General features: G+C 41.5%; 1 protein-coding gene across 2 annotated transcripts in view; it reads right to left on the bottom strand.

Annotated features, from left to right (window-relative positions):
• The window catches only part of dennd4a (DENN/MADD domain containing 4A), a 170722-nt gene that overhangs the window by 64268 nt on the left and 86155 nt on the right, over window positions 1-20299 (bottom strand). For both annotated transcript variants that reach the window (XM_059953083.1, XM_059953084.1), the window contains exon 13: window positions 19969-20114. In XM_059953083.1, coding sequence (XP_059809066.1) covers window positions 19969-20114 — 146 coding nt within the window. The remainder of the gene's footprint in view (window positions 1-19968; window positions 20115-20299) is intronic.

The raw sequence follows: 20299 nt of genomic DNA, 5'->3' as shown, positions 1-20299 counted from the left end.
TTTGATAGGTTCTTGATTAGTCAGGGGATTAGAGGTAGAAGGCAGAAGAATGGCGTTGAGAGGGAATATTAAATCAGCCATGACTGAAAGGCAGAGTGAACTCAATGGGCCTATGGCCTAATTCTGCTCCTATGTCCTATAGTCTTCTCCAGTTCTTGTGGGCCTTACAGTAAAAGATTTGCTATCCTTGCTTCCACAAGTAGAAGGTAATTGAAAATTTCCAGATCAAATCTAAACCAGATGTTTTGCTATTTCAAACCCTCAGGAACATGAACAATTTGTACACAAATTGGTATACGATACTTCATTGACCCTGACATTTATGAGAAAGCACTGCATTATGTGATTGGAATGTGTCAAAATTATCGGCTGATGCTAAGAAATAGAACTAAAACAGATGCTGCTGGTTAGATCAGACAGTGGGAGAAAGAGAGCCCGTTTCTGACCTTGGTAAGAGAGAAGCTACAGAGTGGGGGAGAGGGGATGGACAGGACAATCTCTGACAGACTAAAGGATAAATCCAAAAGACCATAAAGTATAGGAGCAGAATTAGGCCATTCAGCCCATCATGGCTAAACCCAGATCCCATTCAACCTCATACACCTGCCTTCTTGTCATACCCTTTGATGCCCTGAATGATCAGGAAACTATTAAAATTAAATACACCCACGGACTTGGCCTCCACCGCAGCCTGTGGCAGAGCTTTCCACAGATTCACTACTCTTTGGCTAAAAATTTCCTCCTTACCTCTGTTCTAAAAGGTCACCCCTCAATTTTGAGGCTGTGCCCTCTAGTTCTGGATACACGCACCATAGGAAACATCCTCTCCACTTCCACCCAATCTGGTCTTTTCAGCATTCAGTAGGTTTCACTGGGATTCCCCACATACTTCTAAATTCCAGTGAGTACAGGGCCGAAGTGCCAAATGCTCCTATTTTAACCCCTTCATTCCCAGAACCATTCTCAAGAACCTCCTCTGGACTCTCTCCAATGACAACACACCCTTTCCTAGACAAGGGGCCCAAATCTGTTGACAATACTCCAAGGGCAGTGTCTTATAAAGGCTCAGCATTATTTCCTTGTTTTTGTATTCTATTCCACTTGAAATAAATGCCAACATTGTATTTGCCTTCTTTACCACAGACTCAATCTATAAATTAACCTTCTGGAAGTCCTGCACAAGGATTCCCAAGTCCCTCTATACCCCATTTGGATAATATTCTGCAATATTGTTCCTTTTACCAAAAATGCATTATCATACAATTTCTAACACTGTATTCCATCTGCCACTTTTGTGCCCATTTTTCCAATTTGTTCAAGTCCTGCTGCAATCGCATTGCTTCCTCAGCACTACCTACCCCTCCACCTATCTTCATATCATCTGTAAACTTTGCCACAAAGCCATCAACTCCATTATCAAATCTCTGACAAATAGTGTTAAAAGTAGCAGTCCCAATACTGACCCCTGAGGAACGCCACTAGTATCTGGCAACCAACCAGAAGAGACCCCCTTTATACCCACTCACTGCCTCCTGCCTGTCAGCCATTCCTCTATCCACACCAGTATCTTTCCTGTAACACCACAGGATTTTATCTTGTTAAGCAGCCTTGTGTATGGCACCTTATCAAATGCCTTCTGAAAATCCAAGTAAATGACATCCACTGCCCTCCTTTGTCCACCCTGTTTGTTACTTCCTCGAAGAACTCTAACAGATTTGTTAGACAAGATTTCCATTCACAGAAACCATGCTGACTTTGACATTTTATCATTAGTCTCCAAGTACCCCAAAACCTCACCCTTAATAATGGACTCCAACACTTTCCCAACCACTGAGGATAGGCTAACTGGCCCATAATTTCCTCATTTGCCTTCTTCCCTCCTTAAAAAGGGGAGTGACATTTGCAATTTTCCAGTCTTTGCCAGAATCAAAGTGATTCCTGAAAGATCATGACCAATCCACCCGTTATCTCTTCAGCAACCTCTCTCAGGACTCTGGGATATAGTCCACTTAGTTCCGGTGACTTTCCACCTTAAGACATTTGGGTTCCCTTTGTAATAGCAATGGCTCTCACTCCTGCTCCCTGACACTCACAGACCTCTGGCATAATGTTAGTGTCTTCCATAGTGAAGACCGATACCAAGTACTCATTTAGTTCATCTGCCATTTCTTTCAACCCCATTACTACCTCACCAGCATCATTTTCCAGTGGTCCAATATCAACTCTCATCTCCCTTTTATTCCTTATATAACTGAAAAAAAACTTTTAAGTATCCTGCTTTAAATTATTGGCTACTTTGCCCTCATATTTCATCTTTACCCTTCTTATAGTTTTTTTTTAGTTGCCTTTTCTTAGATTTTAAAAGCTTCTCAATCATTCAACTTCCCATTCATTTTTGCTACCTTATATACCTCTTCCTTAGCTTTTATGCAGTCCTTACTTGAAGACGGATATACTGGCTTTGGAGGTGGTGCAGAGGAGGTTCACCAGGTTGATTCCAGAGTTGAAAGGGTTAGACTATGAGGAAAGATTGAGTTGCCTGGGACTGTACTCACTGGAATTCAGAAGAATGAGAGGAGATCTTATAGAAACATATCAATTATGAAAGGGATAGATAACAGTTGTTATCCACTGGTTTCCACTGGTGAGTGAGACTAGAACTAGGGGACATAGCCTCAGGATTCGGGGGAGTAGATTTAGGACGGAGATGAGGAGGAAATGCTTTTCCCAGAGAGTGGTGAATCTGTGGAATTCTCTGCCCAATGAAGCAGTGGAGGTTACCTCAGCAAATATACTTAAGACAAGCTTGGATAGGTTTTTGCATACTAGGGGAATTAAGGGTTATGGGGAAAAGGCAGGTTGGTGGAGATGAAACCATGGCCAGATCAGCCATGATCTTATTGAATGGCGGAGAAGGCTCGACATCCTACTCCTGCTCCTATTTCTTATGTTCTTAACTTCCCTCGTCAGCCACTGTTGCCTACCCCTACCTTTTGAGAACAACTTTTTCTGTGGAATACATTTATCCTGTGCCTTGTGAACTATTCTCAGAAACTTCAGCCATCCCTGCCTGCATCCTCCTCCAATCCACCTGGTTAAGCTCCTTCCGCATGCCTCCGTAATTCACTTTATTCCATTGCCATACTGATACATGTGACTTGTGCTTCTCCCTCGCAAATTGCAGTATGAATTCAATCATATTACGATCACTGCTTCCTAAGGGCTCCTCTACACTTCGCTCCCTAATAAGATCTTTTTATTACATAACACCTAGTCTAAGATCGACTTTCCCCGAATAGGCTCAAGTGTAGGCTGCTTTAAAAAGCCATCTCATAGGGATTCAACAAATTCTCTCTTTTGCGATCCTAACCAACCTATTTCTCCCAATCCCCTTATATATTGAAGTCCCCCATAGCAATTGTGTCGTTAAGCTTATTACATGCCTTTTCCAGTTCCTTTTACAATCCCAATCCCACAGCTTGGTTACTATTTGGAGGCTTATATATGATTCCCATATTGTCTTTTTCACCCTTGCAGTTTCTTAACTCCTCCCACAATGATTCAACATTCTCTGATCCTGTGCTACCTCTTTCTAAAGATGTAATTCCATCTCTTACCAACAGAGCCACACCATCACCAATGCCTTCCTGCCTGTCCTTTCGATACAGAGTATATCCTTTAATGTTAAGCTCCCAACTATAGCCTTCTTTCAGCCACAACTCAGTGATGCCCACAACATCATACCGACCAATCTCTATTTGCGCATCTCTAATTTGTCTACCTTATTTCGAATGCTACGCACATTTAAATACAGCATCTTCAGTCCTGCATTCTTCACCCTTTTGAATTTTGCCTCTCTGGTACAATTTAACTCATTACTCTGTCTGCATTTGTACCCAGTCATTGGCTTGTCCTTCCTCACATTCATGTTACACCCATCATCTGCTTGTAAACTTGCTGGCTCATCCTCAGCTCCATCATACTGGTTCCTATCCCCCCATATTAGTTTAAACCACTCCCACCAGCTCTAGTAAACCTGCCCGCAGGAATATTGGTCCCCCTTGGATTTAAGTGAAACCCATCCCTTTTGTACAGGTCACACCTGCCCCAGAAGAGGTTCCAATTATCCAGAAATCTGAATCCCTGCCCTCACTTCAATTCTTCAGTCACACATTTATCTGCCACCTCATTCTACTCCTATCCTCACTGTGGCGTGGCACAGACAGCAATCCCAAAATTACTACCCTTAAGGTCCTGCTTCTCAGCTTCCTTCATAACTCCCTGTATTCTGTTTTCAAGACCCCCTCTCTTTTTCTACCCAAGTCCTGTGTTTAATTTCCTGGAGGTGAAGTAACTAACTTCTAACATTAATCATTCCCTCTCCACTAGGTTTTGTTCGTATCATGTTGGATCAGACTCGGCTTCCCATTCACACACCTGTCACCATTAAACCACATGATGTGTTACAGAGAAGTTGCGAGAAGTTTAAAATGCATCCACTGCATTTTTCAGAAGACCACACTTGTAACAAAACAGGTCAGAAATTACAACCAGCACAAACAAATATGCATAATCTTCTCCCAAATCATCCTGTTCAAAACACATCTGAATATCATCTGTTTGCTGCCTTGTTCATGACTTTCTCTGAGTCCCGACTCCCACTGTACTGAGTCAAAATGCTCCCACCTTCCATAATTCATCCAATTCCTTCTACTATTGTTTCCTTACCATATGAATATTTCTAAATGCAGTTGTACACTTTCCTCATTCTTCAACACTTCAAGCAAAAGAATCAGATATCATAGATGAAGGACACTTTCATATTAATGAATACATCTCCAATGATGTTACTTCCTTGTAACATCATTGTAACAATAATTCAAGGTGGCTAAAACCCTTAACACCACCAGAACTCAAAATATTTCTCAGTAAAAATTAACCAAACAATAGGATAAGATATTAAATTTAAAGACATAATTAACATGAATCCCTGATAATGACATTTAGTGCCTCATACAGTTGATTCCAGCTAACTGGGCCATCAGTTAATCAGGGCAGCCATTTATTTGTAACAACTCTTAAAGAACAAAAATTGCCGGAACTCCCTTTGTTTATTTGGCGCACTGCACATATAATTGGTGCAGGAGACTGTTGCTGAACAAGTTCTAGCTAGCAACAGTCATGGACACCTGTATGGCTGTTAGATACAACACCGTGCTTAGAACCATCAATTTTTAAACAGCGTCAATTGCACGCATTTGTGCTCAAAGAGCGGTGATTTTTGTCACTGCTTGTTGATGGGAATTAAGCAGTCAGACAATTCAAAGCTGTTTTGCTCACTGAAGTTAAGCATTCAGGCTTGGAGATGCCAGAACCTGTCAATAGTGAAAATGAAACGATTTCACTTCAAGTTAGGAACTACGAACGATTTGAAGGTATTGACAATCACCTTGAATGTTACAATGAAAATGAAGATTTGGTGAATGCAATCATTGATAGCATTATATAAAGGCAGTCCATTATCTGCACTAGATGCCTGCTCTGAATTTGTTCATTGTGTACACTGGATGAATTCCTCCGTCAATAACTATTGGGAACTAATATAGTACTGTAGTATTGATAGTGTTTGAATTTGTTCTGTATTTATTTAAATACATAACTTGTTACCCAGTTTGTCTTTTTTAATACCTTTTTAACTACTTCCATGAAACTGTGGCTAATTGGGGCAGCTGCTTAAAACTGGGCCAAAAATGTACTAGCCCTGATGGGTCCCAAATAGCCAGAGTACAAAAAAAATCAATGACGTGCACCAGTAAAACATCAAATCAATGTTTCTGGGAGGAGTTTTATGTATTCAGTTTAATGAAGTGCATGAACCTCCATCCAAATTGCAGACACTCTGGAGATACACGAGAGAAAGATATAGACCACAAATGGTCAGGCCCTCCCTGCAACACAGCAGATTCCTGCTGTGTGTGCTGATTCTGAAAGGAGATTAATCACAAAGACATCAAACTAAAAACTGGAAGGACAAGATTTTACTACATGAGGCATTCATGTGGTTCATCAGGTCTGTGTCACCATTTCAATTATTGAAGTTGCTCTGTTTTTCCCAGGTGCTTCTCTACATCCTTGTAATTCTTGTCCATTCCGATTATCAAGTTCTCTTTTGACAGTCTTGCTGAATCTCTCTCTACTGATCTTTGAGGAAATGTATCCCTGCTGACAGAAACTCACCACATAAAACCATCCTAATGGGCCACTCGCTGATGATCTTGAACCTGTCACTAAGTAGATACCAATTCATCTGCCATTGACAAGGGTATTTGATGCACCATCAATAACTCTCTGAGATGTGAGGCGAGATATCTACATCCTGGAGACTGAGAGGCAGGGCTCAGCCCCAGGCCCCAATCGCCTTTATACCGGGGTCTGTGGGAGGAGCCACAGGAGCAGTCAGTGGGGGGGGGGGGGGGTGTCCAGACAGGTAAATGTAGTTCACCACAGTATTTGACCTGAAATTTTCCTGTCCACAGATGTTCCTGACCTGGTGAGAAACTCCAACATCATCTGTTTCTGCTTCATCTGCCAGAGAAACAGCTTCTTACTTTATCAAACCCTTTTGCTTCAGCAGATGCCTCTGAAACCTTCCACAGCCTTCTCAGCTCAATTTCACCTCCTGCTGCCTTCAATATTACAGGTTGTTTTCTACTTAATCCACTTTACACTCGTTCCTTGGTTTTAAAATGCTATCCAAAATCTGATTACCAAGTATTTACAATAACTCACATTGATATAAAGCCATTAAAGTTAGCAAATGCTTTTGGAGAATTCAATGGAAAATTGACTCTAAAACCTAATCCTTGAATAAACAAAGATAAGAACAGTGAAGACTTGAGGAACCAACTGTGTTTCACACAGAATCTTACAATTTATAACTTACTGTACATTAGAATTTCTACTGATTATAAAAAGCCATATTAGAGAATGCAGTATTTAGACATTTGCACGTTATAAATAGAGCTGATTTGCATCACCAGCCCTGATCTGCTACAAGCCTATCTCCAGTGATCTTCTTCAACATCATTTGCTCACTGTGCACAAAAAGGTTATGAAATTTTATGCTGAAGAAATGTCTGATTATAGACAAAATATCATATTTTGCACTAAATTTATTCCAAAACACTTCAAAGCCAATTAATTTCTACAGAAGTATAGCTGTCATATCTTGTAGTCATCTGGGGTTTGTCAAAAATCATATTTCTTCAGATAATTTTAATCAATAAAAGTACAATTATGCCACTGGAAAGCTGCTGATTTTTAAAATATATTTAAAAATTTTATTTAGAGATTCAACACTGTAACTGGCCCTTCTGGCCCAACAATCTTGCACCTCTTAATTACACCATTGTGACCACTTCACCCACTAACTTGTACGTCTTTGGAATGTAGGAGAATAGCTTAGAAAAAAATGGTTTTGAGCACAAACACCAGATACTGAACAGCACTTCCCTTGCACTTGTACCGCCACCTTACTTACTGATTTTCATCCTCCCACTCTCGTCCCCACCCCCATTTTTACCATGCAGTAATACATAAGACCATAAGGTATAGCAGCAGAATTAGTCCATTTGGCCCATTGAGTCTGCTCCCCCATTTCATCATGGCTGATCCATTTTCCCTCTTAGCCCCAATCTCCTGCCTTCTCCTCATATCCCTTTATGTCCGACCAATGAAGAGTCCATTAACCTCTGCCTTAAATATGCATAAATTCTTGGCCTCCACAGCAGCCTGTGGCAGAATCCCACAGATTCACCTCTCTCAGGCTAAAAAGATTCCTCATCGTTGTTCTAAAAGGATGTCCCTCTATTCTGAGTCTGTGTCCTCTGGTCTTAGACTCTCCCAGCATAGGAAACATCCTCTCTACATCCACTGCATTATTTTCCTTTGAACCCTCTCCACTTTCAGCAGATTCTTTCTAAGTTAAGGGGCCTAAAGCTGCTCACAATACTCCAAGTGAGTCCTCACCAGTGCTTTATAAAGCCTCACCATTACATCCTTGCTTTTATACTCCAGTCCTCTAGATATGAATGCTAACATTGCATTTATCTTCCTCACCACAGACTCAACCTGCAAATTAACCTTCAGGGAATCCTGCACAAGCTCTCCCAAGTCCTTTTGCACCTCAGATTTTTCTATTTTTTCCCCCATTTAGAAAATAGTCTTCCCTTTTATTTCTTCTTCCAAAATGCATGACCATACAACTTCCCAACACATTTCCATCTGCCACCTCTTTGCCCATTCTCCTAATCTGCCTGTCCTTCTGTAGCTTCTCTACTTTCTCAAAACTACCTGCCCCTTTATTTCGTATCATCTACAAACTTGGCCACAAAGCTATCAATTCTGTCATCTAAGTCACTGACATATAATGTACAAAAAGGGGTACCAACACCCTGAAGAACACCACTGGCAGCCAACCAGAAAAGGCTCCTTTTATTCCCAACTTTGCCTCCTGTCAATCATCCAAAGCTCTATCCATGCTTGTATCTTTTCTGTAATACCATGGGTCTTAACTTGTTAAGCAGCCTCATGTGTGGCACCTTGTCAAAGGCCTTCTGAAAATCCAAGTACACATTCACCAAATCTTTTTTGTCAATCCCATTTGTTATTTCTTCAAAGAATTGCAACATTTGTCAGTCAAGATTTTCCCTTGAGGAAACCATGCTGACTACAGCCTATTTTATCATGTGCCTCCAAGTACTGAAACTTCATCCTTAATTATCCATTTAATAATGAACTCCAACATCTTCCCAACCACTAAGGTCAGACTAATTGGCCTATAATTTCCTTTCTTTTTCCTCTGTCCCTTCTTGAACCCTGGGGTGCATACCAACTGGTCTAGGTGACTTTATCTACCTTCAGACTTCTCAATTTCTCATAATGATAGCTGGAACTTCCACCATACCACTCGTGATTTCCACAGTAAAGACCAATTCAAAATACTTATTCAGTTCGTCTGCCATTTCCTTCTTCCCGCTACAACCATTCCAGCATTGTTTTCCAGTGGTTCGATATTTATGTGGCTGAACAAACATTGGCATCCTCTTAAATATTACTGGTTAAGTTACTTTTGTATTCCATCTGTACCTTCTTAATGACATTTTTAATTGCTTTCTGCTGTTGTTTTTTTTTTAAAGCTTCCCAATCCTCTAACATCCCACTAATTTTTGCTCTATTATATGCCCCCTATTTGGCTTTTATGTTGGTTTTGACTTAACATGTTAGACACAATTGTGTCAACTTGCCTTTAGAATAATTCTTCCTCTTTGGGATGTATATAACCTGTGCCTTCCAAATTGTTTCCAGAAATTCCAGCCATTGCTGCTCTGCCATCATCCCTGCCAGTGTTCTTTTCCAGTCAATTCTGACCAACTCCTCTCTGATGCCTCTGTAATTCCCTTTACTCCACTGTACTACTGATGTATCTGACTTTAGCTTCTCCTTCACAAATTTCAGCAATGCCCTCCAGCAACTTGTCCAAATTACACTTCCTGTAGCATGAGCTAGTGTGTGGAACTCTAGTAATTTGATTACCATTGACATCCATTTCTAATGTGAACCAGGATAGTCTGGAGGTGTTCACAGATGCTCAAAGGGAAAGAGTTTATCTACATAAACAAGAGAAAATCTGCAGGTGCTGGAAATCCAAGCAACACACAGAAAATGCTGGAGAAACTCAGCAGGCCAGGCAGCGCCTATGGAAAAGAGTACAGTTGATGTTTCTAGCCAAGATCTTTCGGCAGGAATCTGAAAGATATGTTGTGTGGGAGAGGCAGCTCAGTAGTGTAGTGTAGTTTTAGAGCACCAGCGAACACCAAACGGTGTTCAACTCCTGACTCTGCCTGTAAGGAGTTTGCAAGTTCTCACTGTGACCACATGGTTTTCCTCTAGGTGCTCTGGTTTTCTCCCACATTACTGAAAAGTATGGGTTAGGGTAACTTGTGGGTAGGCAACAACTGAGTGAAGTTATCCCCTTAGTTCAAGAGCCTGATGGTTGAGTGGTAATAACTGTCCTTGAAGCTGGTGGTGAGAGTCCTGAGGCTCCTGTACCACCTTCTTGATGGCAGCAGCTAGAAGAGAGCACGTCCTGGGTGGTGGGGTTCCTGATGATGGATGCCGCTTCCCTGCGACAGCATTTCATGTAGATCTGCTGAAAGGTGGGAAGGGTGCTGGGCCGTATCCACGGCTTTTGTAAATGATGCATATCACTGGAGGTTTCATTCCTTTGATGCATATGTGAGAAATAAAACTAACCTTTGTTCATTAGGCACTGCACATTACTCCTGGTGTGAGGGTGAAGGGTAGAGTTTGAAAGATTTGATCAGAAAAGAAATTGGATTAATGCAGAATTACGTGAAATCAGTGTTTGATGGTTGGTGGGACTTGAGGTCTATGAGGCCTGCCTCTGTGCAGTATTGTTTTGGCACAGCATTGTGGGCCGAAGGGCCTGTACTGTGCTGTATTGTTCTATGTTCTACCTCTCCACAGGCCTCAAGCAAAAAATGGCAGAGGTCTGAGTTACAGAGAAAGACCATCGCCAACACTGCAGTGGGACTTGGCAAAAGTGTTCAAAATAAGGAAGTATTTGTTTGAACTGTCATCTTTATTAAAAAGAAAGATGCAATGATATTAAGATAAGTAGTTAGACACTAAAATATTTCTAACAAAAAAGACCCAGTTGCACTAGGGAAATGATACCCATTGCTACAACTCATTATTAATTGAACACAGCATTCTGAAGGACACTGAATGATTCTTTAAAGAATATAAAGAATGGACGGTTCGTTAACACTGTTCCATTGACATGACCTGGGGTAACAGACAGCTGAACATTGCTTTCCCCAAAGTCACTTTTAATTTACCAAGGCATGCAGCTTGCTTTGGAATACAGAAAGCAGCACATCTGAAGTTATGATTAGAGTTGGCAGGAAGCAAAAACTTAATTTACATTTTTTTCTCTTGTAGTTATACATTGCACTGTTCACACAGAGTGAGTTTAAAAAGACAATTTACAAGTTCAGTTCCCAGAAATCACAATAACCTGCACATGTATCATTATAATTTTGCACACACTTGAGAATCACGAATATCAAGTGAATAAAATTTAAGTAAAAACGTGCAGAAACAGGTTTATTCAATCTGATACCATTGATTTCTCCACACAGATACAGTTCAATATTTCACAGATATACCGATCTGAAAGGAACTGTTCTCAGAGGGATAGACTCCATCTAATAGTTATGAGGTGTCCAGAGAATGTTTATCTCATGTGTGACAGGAAAGTGCAGCTCATATTCCATTACAGTATTTCATGCACAAGGTGGACAGCAGCAACATGTGTTTCTGCTCAATGCCAGCTGAAGAAATAAAAACAAATCGACTGGCTGCTCTGCCAAAATTCTTTCATGCACCCAAAGTTTCATAGAGAAACAGATGTGACACTTACTGGGTTCATTCTATAGAGTAAAGCTCTACTTTGAGGTCACTAATTCCTCTGCTGACATCAAAATCATCAAATAAGTCTTATCCTCAGTCACTCCAAAAAAGCTCAGCTCCAACATAGTTAAATCTCATTAAAAGAACAAAAATCTACCACTGGCTAAAAGACAGGAAGAGCAGGGCACCCCTGTGGCCGTTCCCATCAACAATAAGTATACTGTTTTGTACACTATTGACTATTGGTGGGGATGACCTACCAGAGACAAGTTATACTGGTCGCATCTCTGGCACCGAGACTGGACCCTCTGCTCAGAAAGGAAGGAGGAAAAAGAGAAGAGCAGTAGTGATAGGGAATTCGATAGTTAGGGTGACAGATAAGAGGTCCTGCGGGAGAGATTGAGAATCCCGGATAGTCTGTTGCCTCCCTGGTGCCAGGGTCCGCGATATCTCGGATCGAGTTCTCGGTATTTTCAGCAGAGAGAGTGAGCAGCCAGATGTCGTGGTCCACATGGGGACCAAAGACATATACAGGAGTAGGGATGAGATCCTGAAGAAGGAATATAGGGAGTTAGGAAAGAAGTTAAAAAGCAGGACCTCAAGGGTGGTAATCTCGGGATTGCCGCCTGTGCCATGAGACAGAAAGGGTAGGAACAGGAAGTTATGGCAGATGAATGTGTGGCTGAAGAGTTGGTGCAGGGGGCACGGGTTCAGATTTCTGGATCATTGGGATCTCTTCTGGGGAAGGTCTGACCTGTACAAAAAGGATGGGCTGCACCTAAACTGGAAAGGGACCAATATTCTGGTGGGCAGGTTTGCTAGAGCTGTTGGGGAGGGTTTAAACTAGTTTGGCAGGGGGGTGAGAATCAGAACATGAGTGCAGAGATTAGGATAGAAAGACAAGGGCATGATGCTATGTGTTCTGAGTTGGTGAGGAAGGACAGGCTGGGGACAAAACATAAATGTAGCCAGTTAGAAGGGTTGAAATGCGTCACTTTCAACGCTAGGAGTATTAGGAATAAAGGGGATGAACTTAGAGCATGGATCAGTACTTGGAACTACGATGTTGTGGCCGTTACTGAAACTTGGTTGATGGAAGGGCAGGATTGGCTGATGCAGGTACCAGGGTTTAGGTGTTTTAAAAGGAATAGGATGGGAGAGAGAAAGGCGGGGGGTGGGGGAGTAGCATTATTGGTCAGGGATAGTATCACAGCTATAGAAAGGGAGGACGCTGCAGAGGGAGTGTCCACTGAGTCGGAGTGGGTGGAAGTCAGAAATAGGAAGGGATCAATCACTGTGCTGGGGGTAGTCTATAAGCCCCCAAATAGCCCTCAGGAAACCAAGGAGCAGATAAACAGGCAGTTTTTAGAATGGTGCAGGAAATACAGGGTTGTAGTTATGGGTGATTTCAACTTCCCTCATATTTGACTGGCACCTCCTGAATGCAAGGGGGATAAATGGGGCTGAATTTGTCAGGCGTGTTCAAGAAGGATTCCTGACACAGTATGTGGACCGGCCAACAAGAGGAGAGACTATACTGGATCCAGTTCTGGGTAATGAACCTGGTCAGGTGGCAAATCTCTTGGTGGGGGAGAATCTTGGTGAGAGTGACCACAACTCCCTTAGCTTCAGCATAGCTATGGAAAAGGATAAAAACAGACAAAATGGGAAATTGCTTAACTGGGGAAGGGCTAACCATGAAGGGATGAGGCAGGAACTAGCGAGAGTAAATTGGAAACAGATGTTCAAGGGTGAAAGCACATAAGTAATGCGGAGGAAGTTTAGAGACCACTTGTGCTGGGTTCAGGATAGGTTTGTCCCACTGAGACAAGGAAAAAATGGTAGAAAAAGGGAACCGTGACTGACGAAACATATGAGGCAACTCGTCAAAAGGAAGAAGGAAGCATATGTTAAATATAAGAAGCAGGAAGCAGGAGGAGCTCATAAGAAATACAGGGTAGCCAGGAAGGAGCTTAAGAAAGGAGTTAGGAGAGCTCAAAGGGGGCATGAGAAGGCCTTGGCATGTAGGATTACGGAGAACCCCAAGGCATTCTATGTGTATGTGAAGAACAGAAAGATGACAAGAATGAAGGTGGGGCCGCTAAAGGATAAAGAAGGCAACATGTGCCTGGAGGTGGAGAAGGTTGGGGAGGTCCTAAATGAATACTTTGCTTCAGTATTCACAAGTGAAAAGGACCTTGATCAGGGTGAGGTTGAAATAGAACAGGCCTGTGTGCTGGACAATGTGGAGATTAAGGAAGAAGTGTTGGATCTTCTTACAAACATCAAGATTGGTAAGTCTCCAGGACCGGATGTGATATACCACAGGTTGCTGTGGGAAGTAAGAGAAGAGATTGCTGGAGCAGTAGCTATGATCTTTGAATCCTCTTTGGCTGCAGGGGAGGTGCCACAGGACTGGAAAAAGGCAAATGTAGTTCCTTTGTTTAAAAAAGGTAATAGGGAGAATCCTGAGAACTATAGACTGGTGAGTCTTATGTCGGTAGTCTGCAAACTATTGGAAAGGATTCTTAAGGATAGGATCTACAAACATTTGGAGAAGTACAATCTATTCAAGGACAGTCAACATGGCTTTGTGAAGGGAAGGTCATGCCTCACGAGCCTAATTGAGTTTTTTGAAGAGGTAACAAAAGAAATTGCTGAGGGTAGGGTGGTAGATGTGGTCTACACGGATCTTAGCAAGGCATTTGACAAGGTCCCCCAAGAGGGACTCATCCATTAAGTCATGAGGCATGAGATCAGTGGAACATTGGCTGTTTGGATAAAAAATTCGCTTTCAGGAAGAAAGCAGAGGGTAGCAGTGGAAGGAAAGTATTCTGCCTGGAGGTCGGTGACTAGTGGAGTGCCACAAGAATCTGTCCTGGGACCCCTGCTCTTTGTGATTTTCATAAATGACCTGGATGAAGAGGCAGAAGGATGGGTGAGTAAGTTTGCGGATGACACAAAGATTGGAGGAGTTGTGGGTGGAGCTGTAGGTTGTCGAAGGTTACAAGAGGATATAGACAGGATGCAGAGTTGGGCAGGAGGAGTTCAATCCGGATAAGTGTGAGGTGATACATTTTGGAAGGACAAACCAGAAGGCTGAGTACAGGGTTAATGGTCGGTTACTTAAGAGTGTGGATGAACAGAGGGACTTTGGGGTTCAAATCCATACATCCCTCAAGGTCGCTGCACAGGTTGATAGGGTAGTTAAGAAGGCCTATGGGATGCTAGGCTTCATTAATAGTGGGATTGAGTTCAAGAGTAGAGAGGTCATGTTGCAACTCTACAAATTTCTGGTGAGACCGCAGTTAAGTGTATTGTGTTCAGTTCTGGTCACCTCATTATAGTAAGGATGTGGAAGCTATGGAGAGGGTGCAGAGGAGATTTACCAGGATGTTGCCTGGATTGGAAAACAACTCTTATGAGGCAAGGTTAGCAGAGCTGGTACTTTTCTCTTTGGAGCATAGAAGGATGAGAGCGGACTTGATAGAGGTCTACAAGATTATGAGAGGCATAGATAGGATGGATAGCAGTACCTGTTTCCCAGGGCATGAATAGCAAACACCAGAGGGCATATGTACAAAGTTAAGGGAGGGAAGTTTAGGAGAGACATCAGGGAGTAAGTGTTTTTTTTACACTAGGGTTGTGGGTGCCTGGAATGACTTGCCAGGGATGATGGTGGAGGTTACAACATTAGGGGTATTTAAGAGCCTCTTGGGGAGGCACATGGATGAAAGAAAACTAGAGGGTTACAGGATAGTGTGGGTTTAGTACTTTTTTGTGAGGAATATATGGGTTGGCACAACATCGAGGGCCAAAGGGCCTGTACTGTGCTGTAGTATTCTAGTGTCTAGTGTCTGGGAAGCATAAAGCCCTTTTGTAAAACATATTAGTGCATTAAAAGTAATGCTTTATTCTTGACATCAACATACAACTAAAGGTGCTTTCACAAATGAATAAAAAATTCTTTGAAATCAAGATGAATTGCCAAATTGTTATGTGGTGAGACCAGCAGATACACTTGCAATAATTCTCTTCCAGAGAATGGCAGGTGACCTAATTTTGCTGTTCAATTTGACCCAATGCAAAGCAACAAAGACTGTTGAGAGAAAGAGAGATTTTCTGCATCCTAAATGGGGAGTCAGCAGCTTTTCAATTCAATTAGCATATTAGTAGGGTAAAACAAACCCAATAGAAACGTTTTCAGTCTCTCAGCTGGTAAATAGTCTCTGCCTGCGTGATTAGTAATATAATGTAGCAAACACTTGTGCAAGAAAGTAAAACAAGTGACACCAGTGAAATAGAAAGTGAGACTTATTTTTGGAACTCTTTTCCTGGAAACGTAACTACCTATTTATGTTACCATCTATTTTAAAGTTATACATTTAGGAATTTCCAAAATAGAGCACCGAAAATGGAAGATAAGACTTTGATTTTACAGTATTGTGCAAAAGTAAAAGGCATATGTAAAAAATATGGTAAAGTGAAGATGGTTTTGAAAATTAAGAAACGAACTCTTTCTTAGTATCAAAAATTACTATAAAGAGCAGTAAACAGTAAAAAATAAATTAAATCAATATTGGTGTGACCATTTTTGTACTTTTAAAACTCCATCAGGTCCACTGTTGTGCAATTTTATAAGAATATCAGCCGAAAGGTTCCAAGCATTTTGGAGAACTTGCCACAGTTCCACAGACTTTGACTGTTTCACTTGCTTCTATCTGTCCAGGTAATCCCAGACAGCCTTGATGACGTTGAGATCAGGGCTCTGTGGAGGCCATGCCATTTGTTGCCAAACTCATTGTTCTTCTTTTTGCTGAAGGTAGTTCTTTATGATCTTTGTTGTGTGCTTGGAGTCATTGTCCTGCTGCAGAATGAAGTTGGGACCTATCAGATACCTCCCTGATGATATTGTGTGATGGAGGAGAATCTGCTTGTACTTCGCATGATGCCAATAATTCTGATCAGATCATAAACTCCATTTCCAAAAATGCAAAGGGGTTGCATTTCTGCAAATGGAGCTTGACTTGACTGTAGACATTCATCCACGAAGCACTCTCCAGCTCTTCTATGGACAAACTGCCTCCTGCTTGAGGCAAAACTTTCAAATTTTGACTCATTAGTCCAGAGCATTTGCTGCCATTGTTCAGCATCCCAGTCCTTGTGCTTTTGCTTCCCAGGGCAGGTACTCAGTGTGCGTGACACAACTGGCTGGTGTGTTTGCAGACATTTTTAACCTCTCCCTCTTCCAGTGTGCAATGCCCTTCTGCTTCAAAACATCTACCATTGTCCCTGTACCTAAAAAGACCAAGGTACCATGTCCAAACAACTGACGTCCTGTCATCCTCACCTCAATAATAAGAAAATGCTTTGAGAGGCTGGTCAAGGACTACATCTGTAGCACCCACACCGGACCCCTTACAATTTGTTTACTGACACAACCGATTGATAGATGATGCAATAGCCACACCTCTATACACTGTCCTTACACACTTGGGAGAAGAGGGATGTTTATGTGAGAATGCTGTTCTTGGACTACAGTTCAGCATTCAACACCATAATTCCCTCCAGGCTTGACAAGAACCTCAGAGATCTCGGCCTTTACCCTGCCTTGTGCAGCTGGATGCTGGACTTCCTGTCAGACCTTCAGCAGATAGCAAAAGTGGGCTCCCTCATCTCTGCCCCTCTGACCATCAACAGAGGAGCCCCCAGGGCTGTGTCCTAAGCCCACTTCTTTACTCTCTGTATACCCATGACTGTGGAATGCACTGCCTGAATCTGTGGTGGAGGCAGATACACTAGTGAAATTTAAGAGACTACTAAACAGGTATATGGAGGAATTTAAGGTGGGGTGATAGATGGGAGGCAGGATTTAAGGGTCAGCACAACATTGTGGGCTGAAGGGCCTGTACTGTGCTGTATTATTATATGTTCTATATGACTTTCTACAGGGGCACCATTGAGAGCAGCTTGACTGGCTACATCACTGCCTGGTATGGGAACTGTGCTTCCCTCAATCACAGGACTCTGCAGAGAGTGGTGCAGACAGCCCAGTGGATCTGTAGATGTGAATTTCCCACTATTCAGGACATTTTCAGCGATAGGCGCATAAAAAAAGCCTGAAGGATCACTGGGGACCCAAGTCACCCCAAACACAAACTGTTCCAGCTGCTACAATCTGTGAAACAGTACTTCAGCATTAAAGCCAAGACCAACAGGCTCCGGGGACAGCTTTTTCCACCAGGCCATCAGACTGATTAATTCATGCTGACACAACATATTTCTAAACTATACTGACTGTTCTGTTGTAAATCTTACTGTACATATAATTTCTTACAAATTACTATAATTTGCACAGAGAGGTAACATAAAGAATTTTACTCCTCCCGTATGTGAAGGATGTAAGAAATAAAGTCAATTCAAGTCAATTTGTGCATTGTTGAGTCACCTGACTTTGTTTCCACTTGGAGGAATGGCTTTTTGGCAGCAACTCTTCCATGAAGACCATTTCTGACAAGACTTCCCCAGACTATAGAGGATGTACTTGGTTTCCAGTTGTTTCTGAGGTCAGAGCTGATAGCAGTGCTGGACTTCTTCCGAGTTGGAAGGAACGTCAGTTTGATGTATCTCTCGTTTGCTGCACTCAGTTTCCATGGCCAACCACTGCATTTCTGGTCCTCAACCTTGCTTGCGCATTTTTTTTTGTGCTTCTTCGGAAGAGCTCGGACAGCACAGCTTGAAACTCCAGTCTGAGGCAAAATTTCTGCTTGGGAGAAACCTTGTTGATGCAGGATGACCATCTTGCATCTTGTTGCTATGCTCACCTTTGCCACGTTTGATTCCTTCTATGCCATTTCTGTTTCAGTTAATCAGTTTAGTTCATTCAACTTATGATAATGTCACCTTTGTTTAATCATACACTGGGCTATCAATCTACAAAGTAATCAAGTTTTTACTTGAAAAGTGGTCTATTATTTAATATGTTGCTTTCTTTAAAGAAATACAAAAACCTCTAACATTTAATTTTTTTGGAAAATGAATGTTTAGAAATGTAAAATTTGCTCTTTTCTACTGACACCACTAATGTAGAAGACAAAAATAAATGTTTAAATAAAAAAACTAGGGTGCCTAAGACTTCTGCACAGTACTGCATGTAATAGAGTTTTTGTTATCATGACATCCCTTGAATGCCTAACCCTAATGCCTCAATTTAATTCAGCGAAAGTCTCCATCTGAGATTCAGCCACCTATAGTTGTGTCATCAGCAAATTTTTGTGCCAAAGGTGTGGAGAGAGTGGAGCAGTGGCTAAGCACACACCCTCAGGTGTACCAGTGTTGATCCAATTGCACGCTGTGGGTGATAGTGACTGGAAATTAAGAGTAAATACAGCAGCTATGAAAGAAGGTCAGAGCTGTTGTCTGCACTGTGCAAACTGAATCCTTGTACTATCATTGTGCAACAGGCCATGATCCATTTCTCTGGATAAACATTTCCCCAACAATCAAGTAGCACACTACCAGTTAGAACAAACTGTAATCTCAAGCCTTAAATCAAAGAAGCAAATTTGTTCATATCTAGCCATAGCAATTAGGCTAAATCTGCAGATGGAAAACAAAAAGAGTTTAAAAAGCAAAATATAGGAGCAGAATTAGACCATTCAGCCCATCGAGCTGCCCTACCTTTTGATCATGGCTGATTTATTTTCCCTCTCAACACCATTCTCTGCCTACCTGCCTTCTGCCCCTAACCTTTGGTGCCCTGACTAATCAAGAACCTATCCCCCTCTGCTTTAAACATACTCAATGACCTGGCCTACCCAATGAATTCTACAGATTCACCACCCTCTGGCTGAAGTAATGCCTCCTCGTCTTCATTCTAAAGAGGTATCCCTCTTTTCTGAGGCCGTGCACTCTTTGGCCCAGACTCCCACTATAGGAAACATCCTCTCCACTTTATTAGTATTAACACAAAACATGAGATTTAGTAAAGCACTTTAGTTCATTAATCAAGTTAGAAAATAAGCAACACACACAAACTACAATAATGGTAAAGTTACTTGCTTGAACTACAAAGTTGGCATATCAAATCTTCACTGGTGCTTTGTTTTCAAACCCTGATTTATGGCAGTTTTCTTGATAACACATCACTAGATAGTATTAGTGATGAATGAAAGATATTTAATGACATTTGGACATTATAGATTATTAACTTGTTTGATACTAATAAGCTTCACACAGGAACATGATTGTGGCCAGGTGAATACTGTCAACTCAAGTTTCTAAATGGACATCTCTTATTTGACTCAGTTATGAAACAGACTGAAGTTCTGCAAATTAGACAGCATTGCAGAATGACTTAAACATGGACCACTTAAAATTGTGCACAGGGATCTGAAAGGACTTCCAATTCCAGAATCCCTAACTTTAATTGCAGTTCACTTCCTTCTTTAAGAAAAATCCACAGTGACTTACTTTGTCCACACAATCATCAAAGAAAGCCAAACTTGCATCCTTGTCACTCACGAAGGAGCATTCTTCGATGAACCGAATAAACATCTGTGTTTTTGTCATCAATGAGTAAAACTTTTGGTGAGATCGATCTCTGCTTCTCAGAAAACCTGCAATAATTAACATGAAGTAAACAATTTTTAATATATTTTTGTCCAATTAAATTTGGTTCCACTACTCAAATCAAAATCTTGGTTGGCCCTTGTTAGAATTCTTAACTAATTTATGCAGTATAGCTCTGGGAATTTCTGAATGAAACTGAATTGTAAAATGAAAACAGAAGATGCAACAAATA

Source organism: Hypanus sabinus, chromosome 28 (assembly GCF_030144855.1).
Source record: "Hypanus sabinus isolate sHypSab1 chromosome 28, sHypSab1.hap1, whole genome shotgun sequence".
Classification (NCBI taxonomy): domain Eukaryota; kingdom Metazoa; phylum Chordata; class Chondrichthyes; order Myliobatiformes; family Dasyatidae; genus Hypanus; species Hypanus sabinus.
This window is presented reverse-complemented; position numbering and strand designations above follow the sequence as displayed.